The following is a 27,374-nucleotide window of genomic DNA, read 5'->3' as shown; positions in this document are numbered from 1 at the left end:
AAGTTCGCAATGATATCATGGACGAAGCCGTAAAATAGAAACATTATGTTGTGAAGCATAGGGGAGAGTTGGACAAAACGGGATACCATTCTTGTTTATTTTTATTACGGAAAAAATGTTAAAGAAATTATCATATTATTATTTTTTATAGATATAACATTTATTGAAGCACACAAAAAACATATTTTTAGCTATTTTTAATGACTGGAAAATATTTAAAAAAAATATTTATTAAAGTCCTGCACATCCCGTTTTAGCATACCATGGTTGGATAAAACGGGATAGGTTCAGAATATTTAATTTTTTGCATAAACTTATCTAAAAAGTATATTTAAGTATATATTAGACTGCAAAGCAAAATTTACCTTGGAAAAACAATATATTCAGTAGTCAGAAACTTAAAAATAGGCATTTTTTGTTTTATTGCAAAATGGGAAATAAGACCTTTTATTTAGGACTAGGTACGTATATCAGAACAAAAGTCACATAAAAATATGTTGTTATTTTCTGATGCAGTATGAGAACACGCTTTATCGCTATTTAAAAAATTAATAGGCCAACAAATAAATAGGTGGATAAAACGGGACATGAAAATAGAGACCGACCGATTAATCGGCTTCGGCATCGGCTTCGGCCAATATTTAAACCTTCGGCCAAAATTCGGCTTCGGCCAAAACGAAGCCGAAGGTTTCGCCGAAGGTGGAATAATAAAATGCTTCGAGTATACTATACTATATAAATAATCTCTAAACAATATGCTTCGGCGAGCCTTTGATACTTTGAATAATATTTACACCCTATTTTATACCCTAATAAACCAAAACGTTTTACAAACTTTCAGGTAGTAGGTAGGATACTTATAAATTTTAACAATAGGCCAAGATGTCTCAAAGATCTTCATTTGAATATTTCTCACGTAGTAAAATTCTGAGAAACTATAATAATTTTATTGTATTTGTTAAAACTCAAGATTACTGGTGTTTTGACTACCTAAATATTAATGGCAAAACATCGACCATCGACTATCCCTACTATAAATGCAAATATTTAGTCACCTTCGGCTTAGGCTTCGGCTTCGGCTTCGGCCGAAGGTATCCTCCAGGCCGAACTTCGGCATCGGCTTCGGCTTCGGCCAAAAAAGTCACATTCGGTCGGTCTCTACATGAAAAACTGTATTCCATTTTATCCAACTTATAAGTGTCCCGTTTTGTCCAACTCACGACATTTTTCAAAACAAAAATGGCTCCTGCCTAAACGTGAAAGTAAAATGAGAGACTACACATGAGAATATTCGTTAATGAGTGCTTAATTAAATGTAATAGTCACCGGAATTATATGTTTAGATATGTAGGCAATATAATGTAGAAAACAACGCACTTAAAAGTACAAAGTACCAAAAAAATAGAGTCAAAGAATTCTAAACACAACAACTTTTCATCAAATAATGGCATCGAGGTAAAACGAACTGAGAATGTTAAAATGACGACTGAGAACAAGTTTTCGTCGTTGTCCGATTGATAGCAGCACTATTTGGGTCTCTAGGCTAGGTATCCCGTTTTATCCGACTATCCCGTTTTATCCAACTCTCCCCTATTCATCAATATGATACTTATCGTATTGATCTTTAAAAGCACGCGCTGCTTCTAATATCTCAGATTTCAAATAACACTCCATGAAAAAATAAATGTATTTTTCCACTAGCCATTCCTTGATTGCAGCTTTATTATTCTGAAGTGTAGTTTCGTTTTCCAAAGGTACTTTCATCATTCATATTTGAAAATTGAATGCTTGGAGGTTATTAAATACTAATTATGACAAACAACTTTATGGCCTTATTTGGGTGACTATGTTAATGATGGTAATTTGCGGCGGAACTTTTACAAAAGAAATTAAGACACATTTACAAAAACAACATAACTGTATTTTTAATGTTTTATATATGTTACAGTTCAAGTAGATTCTCAGTTAGAGTTGACTTTTCCTAGTTCGAGTCAACTCTAACTGAAACGAGCAGTAAAAGTTGATTTGAAAAATTTAAATCAACTTTTACTAGTTGAAGTTGACTCTTCCTAACTCTTCGTTAGTAAAAGTAGATTATACAATTTATACGAGTATAATCTCACGTGCATTTTTGATGAGTGTGCGTCTCTTTGTTTTGACCGTTTCAACTACTTATTAGTCCAGACTGTAACGTCGCCCCCGTTAGGTAAATTATTCTGATTCGATTTTTTTGTACAAACTTACTCAAACAAATACATCCTTATAACAAATACACAGTGTCAGGCGGTACCGCGGTCGAAAAATTGTTTAACCAATTTTTGTTAACCAAATTCACAAAAATAATTATTATCTACTCTACCTCATATTATGTATAAGTTTTTATTGTGTGAAAATTATAAATATAGATAGCAGTACATGAAGGGTTTAAAGTGTGCCTGAAGTAATAATGTATTTTAAATGAAATTTACTTTTTCGCGCTATTTTTTAGCACACTTTCATATAATCAAATATCCTTAACTTTCTCCTTGTCATGGTGATGACATGTGAGCAATAAATTACAAAAAAAGTTTTGACACTTTTGTGGTTTGACAGAAGTTTGAATTTTTAAATGTCAAAGTTCTAAAAAATTGTAAAATAGGAATGTATTCCAGTGACGAAGAGTTGCAGTTTTTTTATTTGTTTTTTGGAAGATAAAATATTGTATGAAACTGTGCGTGAAGTACTTTTTGCGCACTTAGGCGATGTATAGCACTCGGTCCGCTCGTGCTCTAAACATCGTGTGCGTGCGCAAAAAGCATACTTCACGAACTGTTTTATAAATAACTAAGTATTTCACTCCGGACAATTTTTTTTTAGATTATTTTGGTCATTCGGAGCAAAAAGGTCTCTTGTGATTTTTCTCTCAAATTGATAGTTTTCGAGTTATACGCGATTTAAAATTTGAAAAATGTGAAATGACCATTTTTAAGGCTTAATAACTCGATTAAAAACTATTATTATGAAAGTCAGAAAGTCACCTAATCAAAGTTTAACCCCCCCCCCCTACAAGATCCTGAAGAAATGTTTGTCATTATTTTATTACTAAGCTGTTATTTTTAATTATCAACAATGAGCGCTAAAAGCGTATTGAGGCGGCCGTCAATGTGAGTGCGAGTAAGATCCTCCATACCGACCGTCCAATGGTGCATCTCAGTCGCACTCACATTGACAGCCACCTCAATACGCTACTAGCGCTCATTGTTAATAATTAAAAATAACAGCTTAGTAATACAATAATGACAAATATTTCTTCAGTACCTTGTAGGGGGGTCGTTAAAATTTGATTTGGTGACTTTCTGACTTTCATAATAATAATTTTTAACTGAGTTATTAAGCCTTGAAAATGGTCATTTTCGCATTTTTCAAATTTTAAATCGCGTATAACTCGAGAACAATAAATTTTACAGAAAAATCACAAAAGACCTCTTTTGCTCCGAATGACCCAACTTAATGATGTAAAAAAATGTCCGAAGTGAATTTTTTTTGTGAATTTGTTTAAAAAAAATTGTTTAAACAATTTTTTGATTACGGTACCACCTGACACCCTGTGGATTCGTTATAAGAACCTCTTTTTGAGTAAGTTTGTGCAAAAAAATCGAACTGGAATAATTTTACCTAACGGGGACGACGATACAGCCTGGACTATAAATATCACCATTTGAACATAATATACAGTAACATATATACAGTAAATTTCTAGAATCGGTTGTTTGTGTGAATCAACTTTTACTAAATGGCATTGGGAAGAGTATACTTTAACTAGTTGGAGTCTACTTTTACTAGTAAATGTTGAATAAAAATCTTCATTTTATATTTATAATCAACTTTTACTAAAACCAGCCGTTTGAGTCGACTCGAACTAGAAAAAGTCAACTCCAACTGGATAATCAACTTGAACTGTAACATATACAATAGAAAAAATCTAATTTCTATGACAGAATTATAAATTTTAATATTATTTATAGATACCCTAATATAGAATGTCGATAAATAATATCCTTAAAATTTCCAAATTCTTTCATAGAAATTAGGTAGGTTTTTCTATTTTATGTAAAACATTAAAACTACAGTTATGTTGTTTTTGTAAAAAAAGCTTCAAAAATGTTACTCTTACGAATATGATTTAATTTTATATATCATGTTGACGTTTTATACGCAAAATTCATAGTTTTCGTTGTCAATACCTCATCAATGCTTTTTTATTCTACTACCGTACTGCCTAGGAAGCGAAAGGGGGGATGGGGATGGGACAAAGTTCAAGGTAAGCACACAGTTAGGAGAGTTTGAGTTTGAGGAAATAGACGAATTTGTATATCTAGGATCAAGGATAACAAACAAGTGTGAAGAAATGAAAGAAATTGATGCCAGATTGAGTAAAGCCAATCGATCTGCGGGAGCCATAAATTATTTACTAAGATCAAAGTAGCTGTCATGGAATACAAAATTCAGGATTTATAAGACTATATATAATACGACTAACAGCGATATATGGATGTGAGACATGGATACTCAACCAAACAACAAAAGAAACAGTAAGAAGATGGGAAATGAAAATACTGAGAAGAATATTAGGAGCGAAGAGAACAGAGGAAGGATATATAAGAAGGACAAATGAGGAAATTTATAATATTTACATAGAACCACAAATACATAGCGTAATAAAATCAAGAAGGCTGCAGTGGCTGGGCCATATAGAAAGAATGAACGATGACACGAGTGGTCAAGAAAATAGCATGGAGAGTACCAGATTATAAAAGAAAGAGAGGAAGACCACGAAAGCGATGGAGAGAGGCGGTAGTAGAAGACCTAAAAGAAAAGGGAATAACAGACTGGAAGAAGTTGACAAGAAACAGAAACGTATGGAAAAGAACAACAAAGCTCTGGGCCTAATAGGCCTGTAAAAAAGCTACATATATATGTTGTAGATACTGTGCATAAATAAAGGCATTTTTATAAATGCTACTTACCTGTAAATGAAGTTGTTCATCAGACAATTGTGGCAAAATTACTTCCTCATATAATTTAGGTGTCTCATCAACAATATAGAGCTTCTGCGCTGAGAATTTAACTAAATGCTTCTCAGTTGCTGGATGAATTACAGTGGTTTTAATAACTACAAATAAAAATTTAATTTTATAGATACTTACTGAGATGTTGAAACACCATAAAATATTTCTTTATAGAGTTATCTGTAAAAAGGTTTAAACTGTAATACAGTACGTTCAATAGAGATACCGTTGAATGTCATCCACATCATAGCACAATCCTTCCTTTTTAGAATCGTTTAGCCGGGTACACTGGAATTACAGCCACTAGACATAATTTATTATATACTCGTAGAAATAATATTCGAAGATTTCTATTGATGTAAATTTAAAGAATCATACCCTAACTTGTTTCATTTAATTTATATACCTAAGTAAAATATAAAGCGCTTTTATAAAGCACACTTGTTCGGATTACACTCTAAGTGCGATCGAACAAAGGTGACATTTTGGCATAAATTGGTAACATTTATTTGACAGTTGAGATGATGACATTTTAGATTTGTTTTTATTATTTACCATAAGTATTTGTTTTATTATATTTAGCGTTTTTATTATTAACTTTATACCCCAGGCTGTGGGTGAAAAAACGTGATATAATTCAAGAATTTTTGAAACCTAGCAGGTGTTGTAAAGGACGATGCCAGGAATAACTTCTACTAAAATGTAACCAAAAATATTGTGCGCTTTTTTTTCTATTGCGATTTTCATTTGTTAAATTTGCAATTTTTAATGATTTTTAATTTTGCAGCTTAGGATATTGATTTTACAGAAAAACTTTTTAATATAAAGTTGTAGTAAATTAAAAAACCAACAATTTGAGCTATGGTAAGTTTAATTTCGTTAATTGGTTATTGCAAAACAGACTGGGAAACGTCCAAAATGACCGTTTTCTACAATTGCATTATTTATTGTACAAATAATTTTTTTTGATTTTTTAAAACTTTAAAATGAAGATCATTCAATTTCAAACATAAAAATAAAATGTAAAGCCAGATTAACGAATTTATTGCTTAGATATTATAAATTGTTTATCCCAAGAGGTCAAATGTCGAAGGCTATAACTTTTTGAAAAAAAATCGTAGAGAGTTGGTGAAACATCCAATCTCCTTCTAAAGAGTTATATTTTCATATTCTGATGTAAATAAACGCGTAAAACATTTTTAAACCTCTAATTTTTGGGTTTGAAAATAAGGGGGCAAATTTCGTTAAAAACATTTAGAGCTGAAGCGGCCCTGTACATCCTATGAGTTTTTAACTTACAGATTATTGTTGCTGAAGATGAAACGAAGATTTGTACAAAATAAAAAATTTCTACGACCAACTGAAGCCGAGATAATTTTTGGGTTTGAAAATAAGGGGGCAAATTTCGTTATAAACATTTAGAGCTGAAGCGACCCTGTACATCCTATGAGTTTCTAGCTTACAGATTATTGTTGCTGAAGACGAAACGAAGATTTATAAAAAACTAAAAATTTTCTACAACTAACTGAAGCCGAGATAATTGTTTTTTTTTTTCTTAAATCGTAGTGCCTTTTTTTATAACAATTAGGAAATTATTTTACAGTCGTTGACTAAAGAAAGACTTATATTATCTTAAAATAAAAATTAGTATAAAATACAGTTACATTCAATTATTAAAAATTATTTTTAAAATCGGTGCTTTTGTGAGCGGCCGAATTTTGCAAATCGCCCGGCTCGCTTCAAATCCGCGCGCTCGGAAAATTTTTACGTAGCTTGTATTAAATTTTGACAGAAAACAATTTAATAATATTTCCATTATAATATACAGTCTATTTACCACTGTATTTGTTTTTCTTGATAAACTTTTATATGTGAAATCCAAAAAGAATAGTCACTACAAGAAGAAAAAGTCATATATTGTATATTATAGTAAGAAGTAACATTATTATTATTATATTTATTTAACAATGAAAAAATTAAAAATATAGTTATATATTTCATATATTATGTATCATTTTTGTAATATTATTTCTTTTCCCATATAAAAGTTTATCAAGAAAAATAAATACATTGGTAAATAGACTGTATATTATAATAGTAATATTATTAAATTGTGTTCTGTCAAAATTTAATACAAATTACGTAAAAATTTTCCGACGGCGCGGATTTGAAGCGAGCCGGGCGATTTGCAAAATTCAGCCGCTGACAAAAGCACCGATTTTAAAAATAATTTTTAATAATTAAATGTAATTATATTTTATAATAATTTTTATTTTAAGATAACATAGGTCTTTCTTTAGTCAATGACTGTGAAATAATTTCTTAATTGTTATAAATAAAGGCACTACGACTTAAGAAAGAAAAAACAATTATCTCGGCTTCAGTTGGCTGTAGAGAATTGTTATTTTTTTATAAATCTTCGTTTTGTCTTAAGCAACAATAAAATGTAAGTTAGAAACTCATAGGATGTACAGGGCCGCTTCAGCTCTAAATGTTTTTAACGAAATTTGCCCCTTTATTTTCAAACCCAAAAATTATCTCGGCTTCAGTTGGTCGTAGAAATTTTTTATTTTTTTTTATAAATCTTCGTTTCATCTTCAGCAACAATAATCTGCAAGTTAAAAACTCATAGGATATACAGGGCCGCTTCCGCTCAAAATGTTTATAACGAAATTTGCCCCCTTATTTTCAAACCCAAAAGGTTTAAAAATGTTTTACGCATTTATTTACATCAGAATATGAAAATATACCTCTTTAGAAGGAGATTGGATGTTTCACTAACTCTCTACGATTTTTTTTCAAAAAGTTATAGCCTTCGACATTTGACCTCTTGGGATAAACAATTTATAATATCTAAGCAACACATTCGTTAATCTGGCTTTACAATTTTTTTATGTTTGGAATTGAAAGATCTTCATTTTAAAGCTTTAAAAAATAAAAAAAATTATTCGTACAATAAATAACGCAATTGTAAAAAACGGCCATTTTGGACCTTTCGCGGGCTGTTTTGCAATAACCAATTAACGAAATTAAACCTACGATACCTCAAATTGTAGGTTTTTTAATTTACTACAACTTTCTATTAAAAAGTTTTTCTCTAAAATCAATATCCTAAGCTGCAAAATTAAAAATCATTAAAAATTGCAAATTTAACAAATGAAAATCGCAATAGATATCGTCCTTTACAACACCTGATAGGTTTCAAAAATTCCTGAATTATATCCTGAAATCGACCTATTTTTCACCCACAGCCTGGGGTATTAACGTAAGATTATAACTTAATTCTTGTTTTCTATTTCCAATAGTTTCTGTTTATTTACATTAAATATTAATTTGTTTCGTTTTACGTGATACCGCCACGTAAGTTGTATTTAACTCACGCCTTGTTTGACCCAGGCGCTCAGTGAGTTAAATATAATTCACATTAACATTGAGATTCCGAACGAGCCTGAAGGCAAAAAAAAATTTAACATGGCGGTTAATGTGTTAGAATGAATTCAAGAATTTTTTTGTAATTAGGCAAAAATGTCAACTGAGATCTCTGACGTATATAATGACATGCAAAGGTATATACAGTGCCGGCAAAAAAAATCTTTACATTCCCAAATAAATCACCAAATTTGAAGACAATTTGCATGCGTTCTGTCTGCGCTAGGAGGGGAGGGTAGGGGAGGGGGGATATCGTACTTGCGACAGCAATTATCTGTAGTTTGCGGACCGCTTGGCTTATTTAGGGTATTCTGCGCATTTGCACTGTAAACAGTTGGCTTTGTGAGGGTAGTCAGTGTTAAACTTCTTCTCATTTACCGCGTAAAGTTTGAGATCGTCAAATTCTAAATTGAACTGACAAATATGGGTCGAAAGACTTACAAAAGAGGAGAAGGTTCGTGCTTTAACATTACTGGAGAAAGGAGACTCTGTAATTACCGTAGTACGTGATATTGGTGCTTCAAGAGGGGCTATTTATCAACTGAAACATTGCAGCCGAACGTATCCCGAATCCCCCTCCCCTCCCCACCCTCCAAGCGCAGACAGAACGCATGCAAATTGTCTTCAAATTTGGTGATTTATTTGACAATGTAAAGATTTTTTTTTTGCCGGCACTGTATATTGTACGGACTGTATGTAGCTATGCTTTGTTTTTAACCTTTTCGCAGCAGGAAACGACTGTAGTCGCTAAAACTTTCGGTGCCCGGTAGACGGGAAACTAATCAAATCAAATACAAAGAACTTGATTCATTCTCTTTTGGTTGATCATATTGGCTTTTGACAGTAATCCATAAACATTATATTATACTAATATGGCACTAAAGAGTTCTAGAAAAAAATGCTTTTTATATAAGAGTAGACTAAAAATCTAAAATTAAAGAAATAAAGCAGAAAACACAAACAATCGCCGAAATGTCTTATTTAACCTATGAAATGCCAATAGTGTCAAAATTTCATAAATGTCAATAGTGCCAAAATTTCATAACAGTGGAGTAAACTTGCCTGACGTTAGACCAATTATAAACAAGCATTACAGATGTGTAAATTTGAATTACTCCTCCTGCTCTAAAAACAAAATATACCTAGTTTCTATGGAGAACCATACTGACTCTCCCAACGAAAACTAACTAAACTGAATACTAAGTGACACTTCTAAGTCAATAATGTCAAAATCCATGCTGTATAGTGACGGAACTTACAAGGTGATCAAAATGCTGTCTCCTACAACCTGTTTTCACCTGTCAACAATCCTGATGATCGTGCTCGAAAATATGTCTCAGCCCTGACATCTTTCCAGCCCGACCCAGATCAGCGCCCTGTTCCAGTTCAACCTCTTATTACAAGAGGTTGTCCAGTGAAACCTTTGGAAGCCAGAGTCTTCGAAACCTGTATTAGAAGATAGCGAAATGGAACCTCCTCTCAGAGATGCCCTTGCTCAAATTGAGGCCGAACCTGAATCTGAACGTCCTGCCAGATGTAGACAAACCTGACCAGAACAGTGTCCTTGCTATCCTGTAGAGCTCTATTCCTGCTTAACTTCTGTTGCACCACCAGCGAGTCGCCAGGGTGGTGCAAAGGGGGAGGATGTAACAGCCACCCCACTCTTGTTCTTGTTCTTGTAAAAGAATACTTAACCCCATAATGCACGGCACGAATTTTTTTAGTAAAATTTGCAGCAATTTGCAATTTAGTAAAATTACTGTTTAAAAATTTGTCTGATTTGCCAAATTTTTAAAACTGGAAACTTTTATGATGGTCCGCTTGAGGTGGAGTTGTATACTAGAGGGTTAATATCCATCCAAGGATTGTGTGTGTGTGTGTGTGTGTGTGAAAAAATGGCTTGGATGCGGGTCCGTTAGCCACAGATTTTTATTTTATTTTTAGCTCAATTTATTAGTTTTGTTATATTCCCACCTATCTGACTCAAATGACTATATTTGTTTCTTTCAAGTAGTTTATGAGTAATTTAAATATTTCCATTTTATGACAACTTAGTAGATATTCTATACTAATTGGAAAATGAACTTGTGTTTGTCGTAAATTGTAATACAATTGATTTATATATCTCTCGTTAATTTTGCATTCAAAGAAAATATGGTTCAAATCTCTAATCGAAACATTATCACAAAAACAGACTGATGAATTAACTATTCCTAATTTGTGCAGATGTGCCTCATATTTTCCGTGTCGAGTTTTTAATCTGACGATAGTAGAAATATCTTGCTTTGGCAGGTTATACTTAAATATGTATTCAGGTGGCGGAGGAAGTTCTTGATGTAAAGAAAAATATAAATTTTTTGATATGCTTGAAATATTTTTCCATTGTTTTTTCCATATTTTATTTATTCTATCTTTGACATCATTTATTGCATCTGTCGATAAGATTTGAGTTAGGATCTCACCATTTTTTATTGCATCTTTGGCCTACTCATCCACTTTCTCATTACCCAGTATACCGGCATGCCCTTTTGCCCATATAAATACTACTTCCACTTTAGACAAATTATTTTTTATATTACATAAAATTTTTGATTTGTATGAATTAAAATCAGTGTTTTGAATTGCATATATTGCAGATCTGGAGTCTGTTATTATCACAGCTTTTTCAATATTATTCTCTTTGATCCATTCTAGAGCTTTTTCGATGGCTATAATCTCAGCTGTAAAAATACTACTAATACTAGATAATTTATAATTATTATGTTGATGGGTATTTTGCACATACATAGCACATCCTACTCCTGTTTGATTTTTAGAACCATCTGTGTAAATTACTGTATAATCCACAAAGTCGCTCAGTATAGATTTTACTAAAATATTATTTAAATGATTTGATTCTGTATATTTAGGAATTATGATTCTTGGTTTTTTTATCAAAGTTTTATACGGAAATTTATAAATTGGTAATAATTTACTGTTGTGTAAATCTGTATAATTCCTGGTTTCAATGAATGCATCTGTTAGTGGTGGTGAATTTTTTATTCTCCAATATTTGCTAGTTAAGTTTTCCATGTTTAATAAAGCCAGACTTGTTAAAAGGTCTGACTCAGTGTTTCTTAGCTTTATGCAGTATTTTTGAGCTAAAAATTGTCTACGTAAATTTAATGGGATTTCATTACACTCTGCTAGCATAACGTTTATTGGAGTGGATACCATTGCACTTAAACATATTCTCAAGCATCTGTATTGTATCCGATCTAATATTTTTAAATTCGTATTACTTGCTGATCCATATATCCAACACCCATAGTCCACGACTGACCGAATACAAGCATTGTAGAACAATAAAGCTGTTTTGGGGTCTGCACTCCATTTTCTGTTGGTAATACACCTTAGTATATTTATTTTTTTTCCACACTTACCTTTGATGTATTGAATATGTTTAGTCCACAGAAGTTTATTATCTAGTACTATCCCTAGATACTTATACTGATTCACCACTGGTATAGTATGCCCACTCGAGGTTACGTTTCCCGGTGCGCGCAACCTATGCCTGGTGAAAAACATAATATTGGATTTTTCTGTGGACATTGTCATATTATGTTCATTTGTCAATTGTATAATAATTTCAACTATATGCCTCAATGACCGTAGACAGCCGTCGTAGGTTTTTTGGGTGGAGTATATACAGATATCATCTGCATATTGTAAACATTTAATGTTTTCGTCAAACAAACTATGAATACTAGCAGAATATAAGTTGAATAATGTTGGACTTAATACTGAACCCTGTGGCAGACCTTGATTTACAACTCTTGGTCCGTGTAGTATATTTCTATGATCTTTTATCCATATTGTTCTATTAGTATATAGATTTAATATATTATTACAGATTTCATTATTGAAACCAAGTGAACACATTTTATATTTTAGTATGTTAAGATCTACTGAATCATAAGCTCCTTTTATATCCAGAAACAAACAAACTAGGTACTTATTTTTAAACAACGCAATTTGTATATCTGTAACTAGCTTCGTTACTACATCCAATGATCCAAGGCCTCGGCGAAATCCATATTGTGTACTAGGTAAAATACAATTTGATTCTAAAAACCATTCTAGTCGAGCTTTGATTAATCTTTCGAAGGTTTTACTTATACACGACATTAAAGAAATTGGTCGATATGACTTAGATAAATTTTTGTCTTTTATCCAAGGATTGATATGTGACAAATACATAACCAATTAATTGTTAAGTTTTTGAGGGAAATTGTAAACTCATTGCTTTTAAAATAAAATTGATTAAAAATTAACATTCACAGTTGTTCTTTAGCTATTGTAACAGTTACCCACATCACAGTGTGTAGAGTAATAACCAACGAACTGTCAATACTGATGGAATGGCCATGTCCCATTCAAACAGTGAAGCGAGATTTCGTCAAACATACAAGAGAGAGGTCCTAGAGAGAGACAAAAAAGAGTCAGAGAAAATTTGGGCCATGTAATTTGAGTTGCCTATATAAAACTTAAATCGGGGAAATGGACCTCATATCAACGTCTCTGTTACCGAGTATATCACCAAGTACAGGGCAATCTATTTAAAACTTATAAAATCAGCTAAAAAATTGTACTATCAAAATCGTCTGAGAAGCTCTAAAAGTGTTGCAAAAGAAACTTGGTCCATAATAAACAATCTTCGAAATAAAACTCACACAGCTCAAACATTTTCCCTTCCAGACCCAGAAAATCTCTCCCTGGGACTGTATATTTTACCTCGACGACGGTGGGAGGGCCGAGTAATGGGTCGTGGTCCCTAAAATTGTGAGGGGAGCACGACCGGTGAAACCAAGAACGGTCCCAGCGTCCAGCGACTGTGCACCGGGTGGCCGCCGGACACCGCCGCTGGACGCTAAAAGGTGCCGCAACTAAGGCGAGTAGTTGCGGCGCCTTCGCCTTCAGCAGCTGGATATCACCTCCCAACTCCCTTGCGGCTACCCTAACCCCCAAATTCAACCTCGCCCACCCCGGAGTTTCTGGCCGGAGGCAGGCGCAGGGGCACTACGCATTGGGCGGGGAGCCCCTCCGCTGGGCTCCGATCACAAACCTCATTTTTTCGAGAACATTCTCGACATACCCACCGTGAGTAGCCGCCATGTCTTACCCCATCTAAATACCTTTTCCCACCGCACATCCTTTCCAAATCCCGCGTAACAGGGAAGGCAGCAGTTACGCGGAAATTCCAAGCAGCCTGTGAATACAGACTGCTACTGCATCCGGAGGCAACCGTGATAAAAAGCCTAGAGGAGTAAACCTCGATAAAAAATCCGCAACCACACGGTGTTCAGCGATCCGTGCCAAAGTGGCGAATGGCCTAGCGTTAGACGGTCACAAACGGAGCCCTTGGGGAACCGGGCGAAACTCCATTGTATATGGCCTTACTGCTGCATGCGGGGCTCTGCAGTAGAGGACGAATATTCCCTAGCTACTCGTGGGACTTAAATGGAAAGGAATAACATTCAAGTCATAAATATAAACAGCGACTCGGACGGTGCACAAAATCCGAGTCAATCAGACATAAGTAGTGGCGGCAGGAAGAGAGTGAACTCTCTCCCAACCGAGATACCAGACATAAGTAGACGGAGGAATAGGATAAACTCTCTTCCAAGCCTGGTACCTGTTAACACGGGTACAAAGAGGAAAGTAGAACAAGATGGAGGCCAGACCATATATAAAAGGAAAGAAAGTTGTGAGTATTTCACTATTATGGAAGGACTAAATAGGTATGAAAAGCTTGTAAGTGAGCTACAGAAGCTCATAAACGATGTACCAAATACTCATAAAGGTATTAAAGAAGTGGCTATTCAGCTGAGGAAAACAAGTACTACCTTTAAAAATGACCCCGTTGTCAACTGGCTCAGTAAACACCGATACGAGCCAGTAGAGAAGATGACAATGGAGATAGAAACGCAAACAGACGCGTGGCATGGGGGCCCAAAACAGGTCATTACAAATATTGACCGAGTAAAGACTGTTGGTGACTGGGAGAAGATCTCATCCCAGGAGTGGGACGAAAAATTATTTAAGCGTACTAAGGTGATAATCGGAGACCCGGTAAAGACATCGAGTGAAGTGACAAAGGTGGTCTTTGTGGAGCCGAAAGATGAGGCAATGAATTTCAGTGTCCAACGTCTCTACAGAGATAGATACCCTGAATTAACCGAACTAAATGACCAATACGAAGTACTGGAGCGAAGGGTTAGGCTAATCAGTAAAGGCACAACTGTGACAAACCGAATCATTAAGGCTAAAATCAGTGGACAGAATGTGGATCTATGGGAGAAGATCTGTAGGGTGAAAGAAGATCCCGGAAAAAATGGGGAAGGTTGCTTTGCACCATGTAAGCAGCCTATCTGTGTCAGAGCTTAGAAAGATGTGTGAGGTCATTTTCCGTGACACAAACATAGACGTTTTGATCCATACAACGGCCCAGAAAAGAGAAAGACCAACCTACGGTATGATAGTCACCAAAAAAGATGGTGACTATAAAGACATATTAAAATCTGTTAAGACAGCTGTGAGGAGTACGGATGCCTCCGATGTAGTCCGCTCTCTTAGGAGTACCAAGGACGGCAAACTTCTAATTACACTGGACAAAGATAGAGCAGCCTTGCAAAAGATCAAGACTGCTATAGGGGCCCAGGATGGAGGAATGAGGGGCTGTCCAGCTTGGTGACGAAAACAAAACAGTAACCCTGCACATCCGTGGGATGGCACTAGATGCTACCTCAGATGAAATAAAGAATGCTTTCGAGGAACAATTCGGTAAGTGGGAGGATTTTTACAAGATGGGAGACCTCCGCCCCCTTAAGGGACAAACCCAGGCCACGACGGTAGTAGTACCGGTACCAGTGGCAAACGTTATGGCAGACAAAGGCTACCTTAGAGTTGGCATCGTAAGATGTCAAATAGAAAAGAGACTCAAGGTAATGAGGTGTAGCAAGTGTTGGGGATACACCCACAGCACAAATGTTTGTAAAGGACCAGACCGAAGCGGCACGTGCTACCGGTGTGGAAAAACCGGCCACAATATAAAGGAGTGCAATGATGTCGAATGGTGTGTTCTATGTGACTCACAGCACAGGACGGGCAGCATGGATTGCCCAGAATTCAAAACCGCCCTAAAAAGGGCAAGAAAGAGCGAACAACAAGGACATAGTTCCCTAATCCGCTTTACTTCTCCTTCAGTTGAACCTGAGCATCCTCTAAAACCCCCGCAAAATACAGAAACTGCGCAGGACTCACTTCTAAACGAGTTTGACCAGGCCGGCGACGTATCTACAGTGCGACAGGTCGAAGTACCTACTGAAAAAGCCGAAGTTCTCGAAGACCCTCTTATGATGGAGTTTTCGAAAGCCTGCGACGAAATACAGATGACACTCAGCGAGGCTCGAACACCTGAAGCTGTAAGTCAGAAGGTGGATGAACTGTCGCCGGATAGTGTCCAGAAAATTATCATTGGATAATCATAATAGCAGACACCACCACCCATCTAAATGACATAATAAGTTACTGGTAGATATTAAAAATGGATTCGATAGGGACAAAGAGACTAAAAATATTACAAGTCAACGCCGGAAGAGCAAAGGTAACACACGACTTAATTCACGCGAAAGCCTTGGAGATAGAGGCAGATCTCTTGATCGTCCCAGAACCTAATAAGAGAATAGCTACGAATAAAGGTTGGATATATGATAATAACATCGACGTAGCGATAAAAATACTAAATAGAAACGTGTGCATCAATAAAATAGTAAGAAAAGAGGGGCATGTAACAATAAAAATCGACAAAATAACCATAATAGCATGCTATATTTCCCCGAATATTACTAGAGAGCGTTACAGACAACACGCGGAGAAGATAATAGACACGACACAGAGGGAGAAACATTTTTTAGTAGCGGGAGACATAAATGCAAAGTCCATTCTATGGGGATCCCCCCGAAACGACGAGAGGGGTGAAATTTGGAATGAGTGGATCTCCGCGGCGGACCTCATAGTGCTAAACAATGGAAAACCAACCTTTGTGAGAGGTACATCGAAAAGCCACATAGATGTCACCATAACTAGCGGTGGTGTTGCCAAAAAGATCAGGGATTGGGACGTACTGGACGAGAACCTTTTCACCTTTCACAGGTACATTACTTACGAAATTGGCACCAAGGTCACGAAATACGGCAGGAAGAGAGCAGTATTCGACAAGGAAAAATTTAAAAGAGAAATAAATAACCTACAAGAAGAAACTACCAACTTTAACGAGCTCCGAGAAAATATCATAAATGCACACAGAAGTACCATAAATAGGCACACTACATATACAATACCCTACTGGTGGAATGACCAAATCCAAAATAAGCGAGAGGAATGCTTAAGACGCAGGCGAATAGCACAAAGGCATAGAAACCAAGAAGAACATAAGGAGGCATATAAGAGAGCCAAAAAAGAATTAAGTAGTGAAATTAAAAGGGCTAAACGCACATGTTGGCAGGATTTGTGTGCCGCGCTGGAAGAAGACATACGGGGCGAAGCATATAAGATCGCCATGAAAAGTCTAAGGTTCGAGTCCCCATATAACCTTTGTGCAAAACGAAAGATGGAAATAGCGAACACTCTATTTCCAAGGAAGCCCGACAACACATTCCTACGGATAGACAATAATATTAGACCTGCAGAGTTCACTACTGAAGAGATCATACAAGCAGCAGAAAGTATAAAGCCAGGAAAAGCACCAGGTCCAGATAAAGTAACGCCAGAAGCAATAAAACTGGTAGTAAAAGAGAAACCTGAAGTGATGCGCAAAGTATTCAATGAATTGTTGAACACACAAGAATTCCCAGATAAACTGAAGTTGGCGAGACTCGTATTATTACCAAAACCAGGAAAGAACCCGGACGAAGCCAGCTCATATAGACCTCTATGCTTACTAGATTGCATAGGAAAATTATATGAAGGTCTTATAAAGAAAAGTCTTGAAGACGAACTTGAAATTCTGGGAAAAATTTCAGATAGACAGTACGGTTTTAGAAAATCCAGATCGGCTATAGATGCGGTGAAGAAGATCTCTGATACTGTAAAAAGATCAGAAAAAAGATGGGCCATTCTTGTGATGTTCGACGTGAAGAACGCCTTCAACTCTGCAAATTGGCATCACATACTAACGAAGCTCGAAGTGGCAGGAGTGTCAGACTACATCATAAATATTATAAATAAATACCTGACAAACAGATATTTAAATGTGGCATATAATACAGACATGAAACTCTCATCAGGAGTACCGCAAGGGTCCGTTTTGGGACCTACTCTATGGAATGTACTGTACAACGGGGTATTGGAAATAGACTATGGGCAAGACACCTACGCCATAGCATATGCAGATGACCTTGCAATCCTAATAGAGTCTAACATAAACGGGGATATTGAAGAAAAGGTGATAAGTTGTTACAGAAAAGTCAACAGGTGGATGACAGAGAATGACCTAGAGTTGGCAAGTAGTAAAACAGACATAGTAATATTAAAGGGACCAAGACAGAGACCAACTTTGAGCTTTGATTTAAATGGTAGTATTATAGAACCGAGTAACTGTGCTAAATATCTGGGCATACACCTTGATTCAGGTTTGAGATACACTAAACACCTTATAAATACAGTTCAGAAAGCTGAACAGAGAATTGCTGCTATGACAAAGATTATGCCAAATATAGGCGGACCTAGCAACTATAAAAGAAAATTGTATCTCCAGGTAGTACAATCCACCCTCCTATATGGGGCACCTGTATGGCTTGAAGCGATGAGATACAAAAAATATGAGGAAATATTAACGAGAAGTCAAAGAAAACCCCTCCTGAAGGTAGTAAGTCCATACCGAACTACATCGACGATAGCTCTACAGGTGATCGCGGGTACGCTCCCCATTCACCTCCTAGCAAAAGAGCGTAAGATTATATACGAAAATGATAACGGTCACCTAATAGGAGTGAAAGCCGAGGTAAGAGAGCAAATGCTAAACGAATGGCAACAAGAATGGGAGCAACAGATAGAAAAAGCACAATGGACGAAAACACTAATTCCAGATGTGAAAGAGTGGTACCAATGTAGGTTTAAAAGAATAAATTACTTTTTTACACAATTCCTGACCGGGCACGGCTCATTCAGGTCTTACACATATCGTATAAGGAAAACTGAAGATGACTTATGTATAGAATGTGGAGTGCGTGACGACGCAGAGCATTGTGTATTCCATTGCAACGTTTTCCACGATAAACAACAAGACATGAGAAGAAAACTAGGTGAGATAACACCAGAGACTATAATGAATGTAGCCATGCAAAGCAAAGAAAATTTCAACGTGATAGTACACCTAATAACAGAGATAATAAAAAAAAAGGAAACGAGAGAGAGAGCGAGACAAGATGGGAGATGAGAGAGTGACAGAAGACATCGTCAAGGACATTTTATCATTTATTTTACTTATACACCTTTATCTATACACTTTTATCTTTACAATGTTTTATGAATACTTATTTTATCTTACTTTATTTTATTTCAGTTGTGTAAACTTCGTTTTATTTTAACTTTTTTCATATACTCTTCTTTTTGTACACAGTACTCAATGTTTTATTTCTAGAACAAATAAAAGAATAACTACTCCTCACAGTCGGCTCCACCGACATGGAGTAGAGATAGCGTCAGCAGCGGGGCATCTGAAGTAACGTTTGTTAAAAATACGTACCGGGTGTCCACGGCTGGAATGAGGGGGGTTTTAGTGGGTAGGCAGTTGCGTTTTCACGATTGATTCGCTCGGCTTCACGGGTGTCTGAATCGGGCAAGCGGACTGAATCCCACACACCAGGGTAGAGGGCAGAACACTAATTTCTTGGGGTGCTGCGGTCTACCCTGACGGTCTTATGAAGATTTCCTCCTTCCAAAAAAAAAAAAAAAAAAAAAAAAAAAAAAAAAGAGACCCAGAAAATCTAAATGAATACTTTGTTAATATGAGTAAAAATATAACATCAACTATTGTGTCACAATAAGATCCCATTTCCTATCTCGCTAATTCAAGAAAGGTCTCGAATTCATTCTTTATAAGACCGGTTGATAAATCTATCTGAACTGATCCAAACAATCAACAGTATCAAAAGCAAATCTTCCTGTAGTACCGATGGACTATCCATAAAATTTTTCTCAAATCTCCCAGACAATGGGTGCGTTCGGACGACCACAGCGGCTGGACAGCTGAGCCAGCAGTAGCGTTTAGATGACACCGCTGGAAGTCAGCCGCTGAGAGATTTACTAAGCTTTCCCCATTAGCGCTGGATACAACCACTCAGCCGATTTCTGCTGACAGTCAGCCGCTGTGGTCATCCGAATGCAACCAATGTGTTGGGAGTCTTCGTCTCTCTAATGAATGATTCTTTTGGGAAAGGTAAATTTCCAGAGTGCCTAAAGATGGCCATCATTATTCCTCTTCATAAGGGTGGTGAAAAATATAATGCTTGCAATTATAGACCTATTGCATTACTACCGGTACTCTAAAAAATTATTGAGAGACTTATAAAAGCCCGACTTATGTCCTTTCTCGTTGATAACATTTTATCACAAAATCAGTTCAGCTTTTTAAATAATAAATGTACCACCGATGCCATGTTTTATGTACTACATGAGGTTTATCAAGCATTAAACACTAATCTGAACACTGCCACTGTTTTTTGTGATTATGCCAAAGCTTTTGATTGTGTAAATCACGAACTTTTGATAAAAAAACTAGATTTCTATAGAATTCGAGGTATTTCTTTGAACTGGTTTTAATCTTACTTGGATAATAGGAAACAACTGGTTAAAGCAAATGATACAGACTCTAGTCTCAAAAATGTTGTATGTGGGGTACCACAAGATTCAGTATTGGGTCTACTTTTCCTTATCTTTATTAATGACATCACTAGTTTAAAAATCGATGGAAAAGTTTTTCTTTTTGCTGATGATACCAGTACCACTTGTAGCAACTCAAATATCGCAACTCTTCATGCTACTATAACTTCTGATCTACTCACAATAAAATCCTGGTCCGATTCTAATTTACTCTCTTTTAACACAGATAAAACAGTAGAATTATCCTTTACAGGAGCTCTTCAACCTTTACCTCTTCAACCTTTACCTCTTTATAACAGCCAGATCAGTATCATTGATTCTGTAAAGTTTCTTGTTATTTTTTTAGATAGCAACCTTAAACGGTCCCTTCATATCAATGTGTTAAGCAAGAAACTATCTTCAGCTTGCTTTGCAATAAGATCTGTTCCGAAGGAAATAAATTTAGCCTCTTCCAAAATAACATATTTTTCTTTGTTTGAGTCCCATCTTCGATATGGTCTTCCTTTTTATTTATTTATTTATTTATTAACGGGATAAACCCAATACATACAAAATACGTCGTAATAATGAAAATATAAAATTTTGGGGTTCTGGTACAGCTGCCCAATCCCAATCCGATGTTATTTTTAAATTACAAAACTTTATAATTTACATTTTTAGGTATATTTTGTAAAATAAGCTACATCTCGATAAAAGGTGACTTATGAAAAAAAGACAGAAGCAAAAGTTTTAAAAACACTGTGTTTAACTAATGCATGGTACCACAAAAATGGTTTAATTGAAACATACACAAACATTTGGGGGGTTTAAAGAAACACAACCCCCATAACATTTTTACATAAATATATTGAAAAAGAAGCCGCATCTCGATAAAAATTGGCTTATCGAAAAAATACTAGGAGGCAAAAAAGTTTTAGAAAAGTTGTGTTTAACTAGTGGTACCACAATAATGAATTAATTGGAACGTACACAAAAGTTTGGGGGGTTTAAGGGAACACAATCCCCATAAATTTTTTATTGGGTGGGCAAATTTCACTATAATTTTGTTTTAAGATGCTCCTGCCATAAAAATGGTACATGTCCATTTTCAATAAAAAATCTCTAATAGTTTTCGATATATTGGAAAAAATCGATTTTCATTTTGTAACTTCATAGGGCTGTAACTTTTTTTATGAGCACATTTGTACTAAGGTAAGTTAGGTTCAATCGAACTATTTTTGACCCAAGAATGTGTGGTATAATTTATGACCAATCTTTTTGGGACACCCTGTATATGGAGTAGCTTAATTAAATTTCTTAATGTAGATTATGCAATTTGCCATTTTTTTTTAAATTGTGCAATAGATTGTTACTGTTTTTTGTTTCACTTCATTATATTTTATTTATATTGTTGATTTATATAATTTTAGTAAATTGTATTTGTTATTGTTTTTATTTATGATTCTTGTAAGAATATAAAATATAAAATTCTTAAATTTTTGATGACAATAAAGCATATTTCTATTCTATTCTATGGGCAGTATTTAAAAATTTAAATACTTTGTTCGATTTAAATATGTCAGAACTCTCTTCTTCATTAAAAGAAGTTTTCTTTTTGGCATATTCTATTTTGTAGGTTTTAGAACTGTGCCATGATATGTTTAATAAATATAAGTTATTTTATTGTGTATCATTTAATGATACTGCGCTCTACTCTCTGTGAACCTTTGATGGGGAAGCTCTAGAACCTCCCTTAGAACTCAGAAGAAAATTTTTATCTGAAAAGTTTATTCTAAAATCCTATATAAAACATCCAATATTAAGTAAGAAAATTTCTGCACTAAACTACTTCGATTTAACAATAAAATATTGGTCGAAACAAACTTCTCCCACCTTATGTTCAGCATTTCGTAATACTTGCAATATTAGCAAAATTATTAAAAAGCCACCTCAATCGGGTTTCTTTCAGGCTTTAGAAACATCAATAATTCTAATTCCCTCATATTCTAAACTTCACACACTTAGCAAAACTACCCTTAATGATTATACTGCAAAATACCCTAATCACCTGCAAATATATGCCGATGCTTCAAAACAAAGTGATGGTGTGGGCTGTGCCTTTTATATACGATCACTAGATCTTAAAGAAAAATTTAAACTTAATTCCAGTACATCAATATTTTCAGCAGAAACTGTCATAAAAGCATGCCAATACGCCGAAAATAAAAATCTCAAACAAATAAACATATTATCCGACTTATTATCAGTTTTAAAAAGTTTCTCTAGTCAACTAGATGAAAATTCTGTTAACGTAAATCCCTAAATCAAAGAATTTAAGATACTATTATCTAATCTAACTACTATGCAGTGTAATATAGTATTCACGTGGATAAAAGCTCATATTGGTCTTGAAAATAATGAAAAAGTAGATCAGTTAGCAAAAGACAGCATTTTCAGTGGAGAGGAAACATTGAATGATATTGCACTTCAAGAATGTATAACCATAAGTAAAACCAGACTACATGATAACTGGAACCTTCAATGGAATCAGTACTGTATAAATTGTCCAACAAGGTATACTCTTTTACATCCGAAAATCCCGACAGTTTATTGGCATAAAAATTTAGATTTTTTAAGACACGATATTGTTACTATCTCTCGACTAAAATTTGGCCATGCCTGTTATCCCGCACATCTATATAAAATCAATGTAATACAGTCGGATTTGTGCGAAAATTGTAATGCAATGAGTGACTTGGATCATATATTTTTTGCATATGACAAATATGTGACACAAAGAAATCTATTGAATATGCAGCTATTGCAAGAAAATGTTTATCCCCCATATAATCTGATGAACTTACTAGCTTTGAACAAACCGTCAATCTTTAGGATTCTTCTAGATTATGTTAAGTCGTGTAAATTGAAACTTTAGACTTTAGATCATAAAATTAGTCATGTAAATTAATAATACCCTGTATCCCTACTTAGTCTGTGGTTAGTCACCATGAACGTCGTGGGTGCGAAAAGTTTTTTTTCCCTTCCCTACCCTTGATTGTTTATTTATTTATTTATTTATTAACAGGATAAACCCAATACATACAAAATACAATAAAGCAGAGCTTTTGTCATAATAATGAAAATATAAAAATTTGATACACATAAAACTACAACTATAAAACACAAACAAAAAAAATAAAAAAGAATATAAATTATTTTCAAATGATGAAAACAACTGAATCAATTACAACAGTTACTTAAATCTATTTAATTTTTTTTAAATTCAAAATTCAAGATGCTCAAGTTTTAGTTTAATAGAGGAAATTGAAGAACCAAACAGATCTATTAGATGGCTAAACTTGTTTCCATACATGGTCAATCTACTAATTGGTGCATATTGACCATAATTTGTAGCATGCCATTGTTCCTTGAATATTTGTGGATTTTGTGTCAATCTAGCAGGTATATTAAAGCACACAAGACTTATCAATTCTTTGGAGTTAATAACACCAGAGATAATATTAATATATTGTCATAAGTATCATTATTTCCAACTGTTAAACCCATCTTAAAAGCTGCAAAACGTAAAAATTTGTTTTGAACCTTTTCAACATTTAGGATTTGATATGCATAACTAGGTGACTAGACAAAAGAACCAAATTCAATAATTGATCTCGCGATACTGCAATATAAGATTTTTATTTTGTGAATTAACAAATCTTTTGATGAACGTAATACAAAACCCAACATCTTAAATGCCTTCAAAACAGTATGGTCGATGTGAGAGTAAAATGTTAATTTGCAATCAAATATTATACCAAAATCCTGAATTTCGTTCACATGTGTGACAGGAGTATTATTAATAAAATATTGATGGTGAATAGGCGAATGGGATCTAGCAAAAGTTATTAAAAGCATTTATTAATATTAAGTTCCATATCGTATCCATATCATTTACTTGTGACTGAAATCATTTACTTGTGACATTAGAAAGAAAACATCCTATTTTTACACTTAAACTTCGATTAGTCAGGTAACTTTGCATCCAATCAAAGAGTCTTCCAGAAATACCATATGCTGTAAGTTTCGCAAGTAAGATATTATGATTGACCTTATCGAATGCTTAGGAAAAGTCAGTATAGATGGAATCTACTTGTAACTCGTTTTCCAAAGCAATAACAATGTCATTCTGATAAAGAAGTAAATTAGTTACTGTAGATTTACCCTGTACAAAACCATGCTGTTCACTCACCAGAATACTACTGAATTCACAAGTAAGCTGCTTAGAACTAAATAATCTAATAATTTTGGAATTTTTGATAAAGTACAAACTGCTCTGTAGTTGTCAATATTTGACTTTGAACCAGATTTAAATATAGGTTTTACGTAACTATGTTTCCATCAATCAGGGAAAACCCCTTCTTGCAAAGATTTATTGAAGAGTATATACAATGGCTTAGATATAGTACAAAACATTGTTTTAATAGATAGTTAGAAATGACATCAGGGCCAAAATTTAGTTAGGAGACAAATTGTGAATACTCTCAAAAATAGTATTAATGTTAAAGGAGCATGAACTCATGTTACCAGCATTTTCAAATTGATATTGTGGGGGGCAGTATTGTGGTTAGTGAACTCTGTAGAAAAAAATTTGGCAAATAAATTCACAGCTTCCTCCCCAGAACTACTTTGATCATTTCCCGAATATAAATGGCAAGGTACATCATAATTTTTCTTGCGACTGTTTATTTTTCCAAAAAGTGCTTGAATCACTATTAATTCTAAATTCAGAATAACTAACATATAAATTATAACAATCTTTACATAGTCTACTACATTCAGATCTTAAGTTATGAAAAATAATAAAATCATCATAATTGTTGAACATCTTATAGGTACCTTTTATGATATTTTTTCTTTTCTATTATTAATCATTTTAACTCCGGGCTAAACCAAACTGGAAATGTACTTGTCTTACATACTTTTTGAGGAACATAAGAATATATTGCATGATTGATAATATCGTAAAAATTGGACACAGCATCCTCAATATTCAAAGCCTTTAGTGACTCCCAATTTATTTCTGACAAGAAAAAGTTCATACCGATGTAATCACTGTTTTTAAAATCATAATATCACTCTGCGTACTTTAACGTTGGATTGGATTTGATTTTAAGAAGTGTTACTGGCTAAATGGGTGCAGTTCCCAAAGGCCAAAAAAGAAAAATATAAACTATAACTAGGGTTACCATACGTCCGGATTTCGTCTGGACAGTCCGGATTTGAAAGACAGGTCCGGATTGGCGTCCAGATATGAGAAATGTCCGGATTCTTTTCTTTACTAAAAAAATGGAAAACACTTGGGCCAACGGTGGGAAATTTCATTCTGCGCAGCACCTAGTTAAGTTGGTTGCACTGCTTGTCAACAGCGCATGAGCACGAGCAGACAATAATCGTAATGTAATATTATTTTTTAGGTCTAAAGTCTAAAGCATGTTAAAACATAGCTGTAAATGTATTTTAAATTGGCAGAGATTTTCGATGTTAGTTGCATATTGTAGCGAAACAGCTGTACTTTTAATTGTGTCATATGCATTTCGCATACATGTACAATGTAGAGGTAGCAACACAGTCAAATCACATTTTACATTTGCTACAACCCCTTGGACTGCCCCTGTCCGCATTTGGCCTTAATAAATTATGGTAACCCTAACTATAACCATATTCCTACAACCTACAACGACCACTACCACTATCATTTTTTTGTTTACGAAAGATGGCGATTATCTTCCCTCCTTCCCTGACTATCTTCTATCTCATCCTGGCCGCATTAAATTTGCTTCATGCCCATTCCATGTGTATTGACAGTTCATTGGTAATAACTCAAAAATGAAAAATAATGAGTTAGGGCAGTTTTTGTTGCGAGGGTTAATATATTATAGTCATAAGCTTCAATGACTTCATATGAAGGGGTTAACTTCAAGGTGAATTTTATCTTTTAACTTATTATTCCCTTAAGAGGTAATGCTTCATGCATAAAATAATGTGTTAAAGAAAAATGTAAAAGTGCCTACTTACCACTCAAGTCTCTATTGGGAAAGTAGTGGTAATCTCCATAGATATCATTCTGGAAGGTCTTCTCCAATAAACTACTCTTGTTGAAATACTCTTTTGTCTTTAAATCTTCCTCTACAAACGCAGATTTTTCTAATATTACAACAGCCTCACCTTCTTTGGATTCAAAACTGCCTCTCAGGCAAACAGTTTTTCGATTTGTGTTGTTAGATAAAATTTCAGTTATATTAAAATTTGACAGATCCGTAAGGTCATTGTTTATACTTTTACTTTCTTGTTGTATCAGGTTTTCATCTATATTTAATTTAGGTTTCTTCTTTGCCGGACTTATTTCGGCTTCAATAATCTCAACACATGAAGACGCTGACATTTTACAATTTTTTTAACCTCAAACAAATGATGCGGCTTTCATTTCAAAGTTTCGGGAACGTGGCGCTGGTATCTAATCCCAATCAAACCTCTGGGTGCAAATTATAGTGCAAACATTTTTTAGATGTAACTATGAATTAAAATGCAATATCAAGAATTTTACACAATTTTAAGTAACATTTGTTATGCAAACATCGCCATAACATTTTTATTTTTACATTATTATTTCTTCTGTGTTTTTTTTTCTGTTTTTACAAAATATTTTACAAAGATTTAATTTACGCGCCTGATAAATGACAACTTACCTCAAGGTCTGACCATTCCAAATCACGTGATATAATATGGCCGGCAGTGGGCAAAAATTTAATAATATCGGGTTTACATCAGTTTTTGTAAAGAATATCCTGTTTGGTTTTGTTTTTTATTGTTAATTGTGCACCGAAATTGTGATAGCAAATAAATATAAACTAGTTTATCGCCTACATAACTGAATTATCCCATAGTAGTTATTGACACAAACTGGTAACTAATATGGGATAATTCAGTTCTGTA

The 27,374-nt window shown here is 34.5% G+C and overlaps 1 protein-coding gene across 1 annotated transcript in view; it reads right to left on the bottom strand.

Moving 5' to 3' along the window:
- The window catches only part of LOC126883903 (m7GpppX diphosphatase), a 37,284-nt gene extending 10,380 nt beyond the window's left edge, over positions 1-26,904 (bottom strand). Inside the window, exons 1-2 of the mRNA XM_050649605.1 lie at positions 26,457-26,904; positions 5,007-5,152 (exon numbers count right to left, since the gene is read on the bottom strand). Of these exons, the coding sequence (XP_050505562.1) occupies positions 5,007-5,152; positions 26,457-26,823 (513 nt within the window). The 5' untranslated portion in view covers positions 26,824-26,904. The remainder of the gene's footprint in view (positions 1-5,006; positions 5,153-26,456) is intronic.
- Between the last annotated feature and the right edge of the window lie 470 nt (positions 26,905-27,374).

This window comes from Diabrotica virgifera, chromosome 4 (assembly GCF_917563875.1).
Source record: "Diabrotica virgifera virgifera chromosome 4, PGI_DIABVI_V3a".
Lineage (NCBI taxonomy): Eukaryota > Metazoa > Arthropoda > Insecta > Coleoptera > Chrysomelidae > Diabrotica > Diabrotica virgifera.
This window is presented reverse-complemented; position numbering and strand designations above follow the sequence as displayed.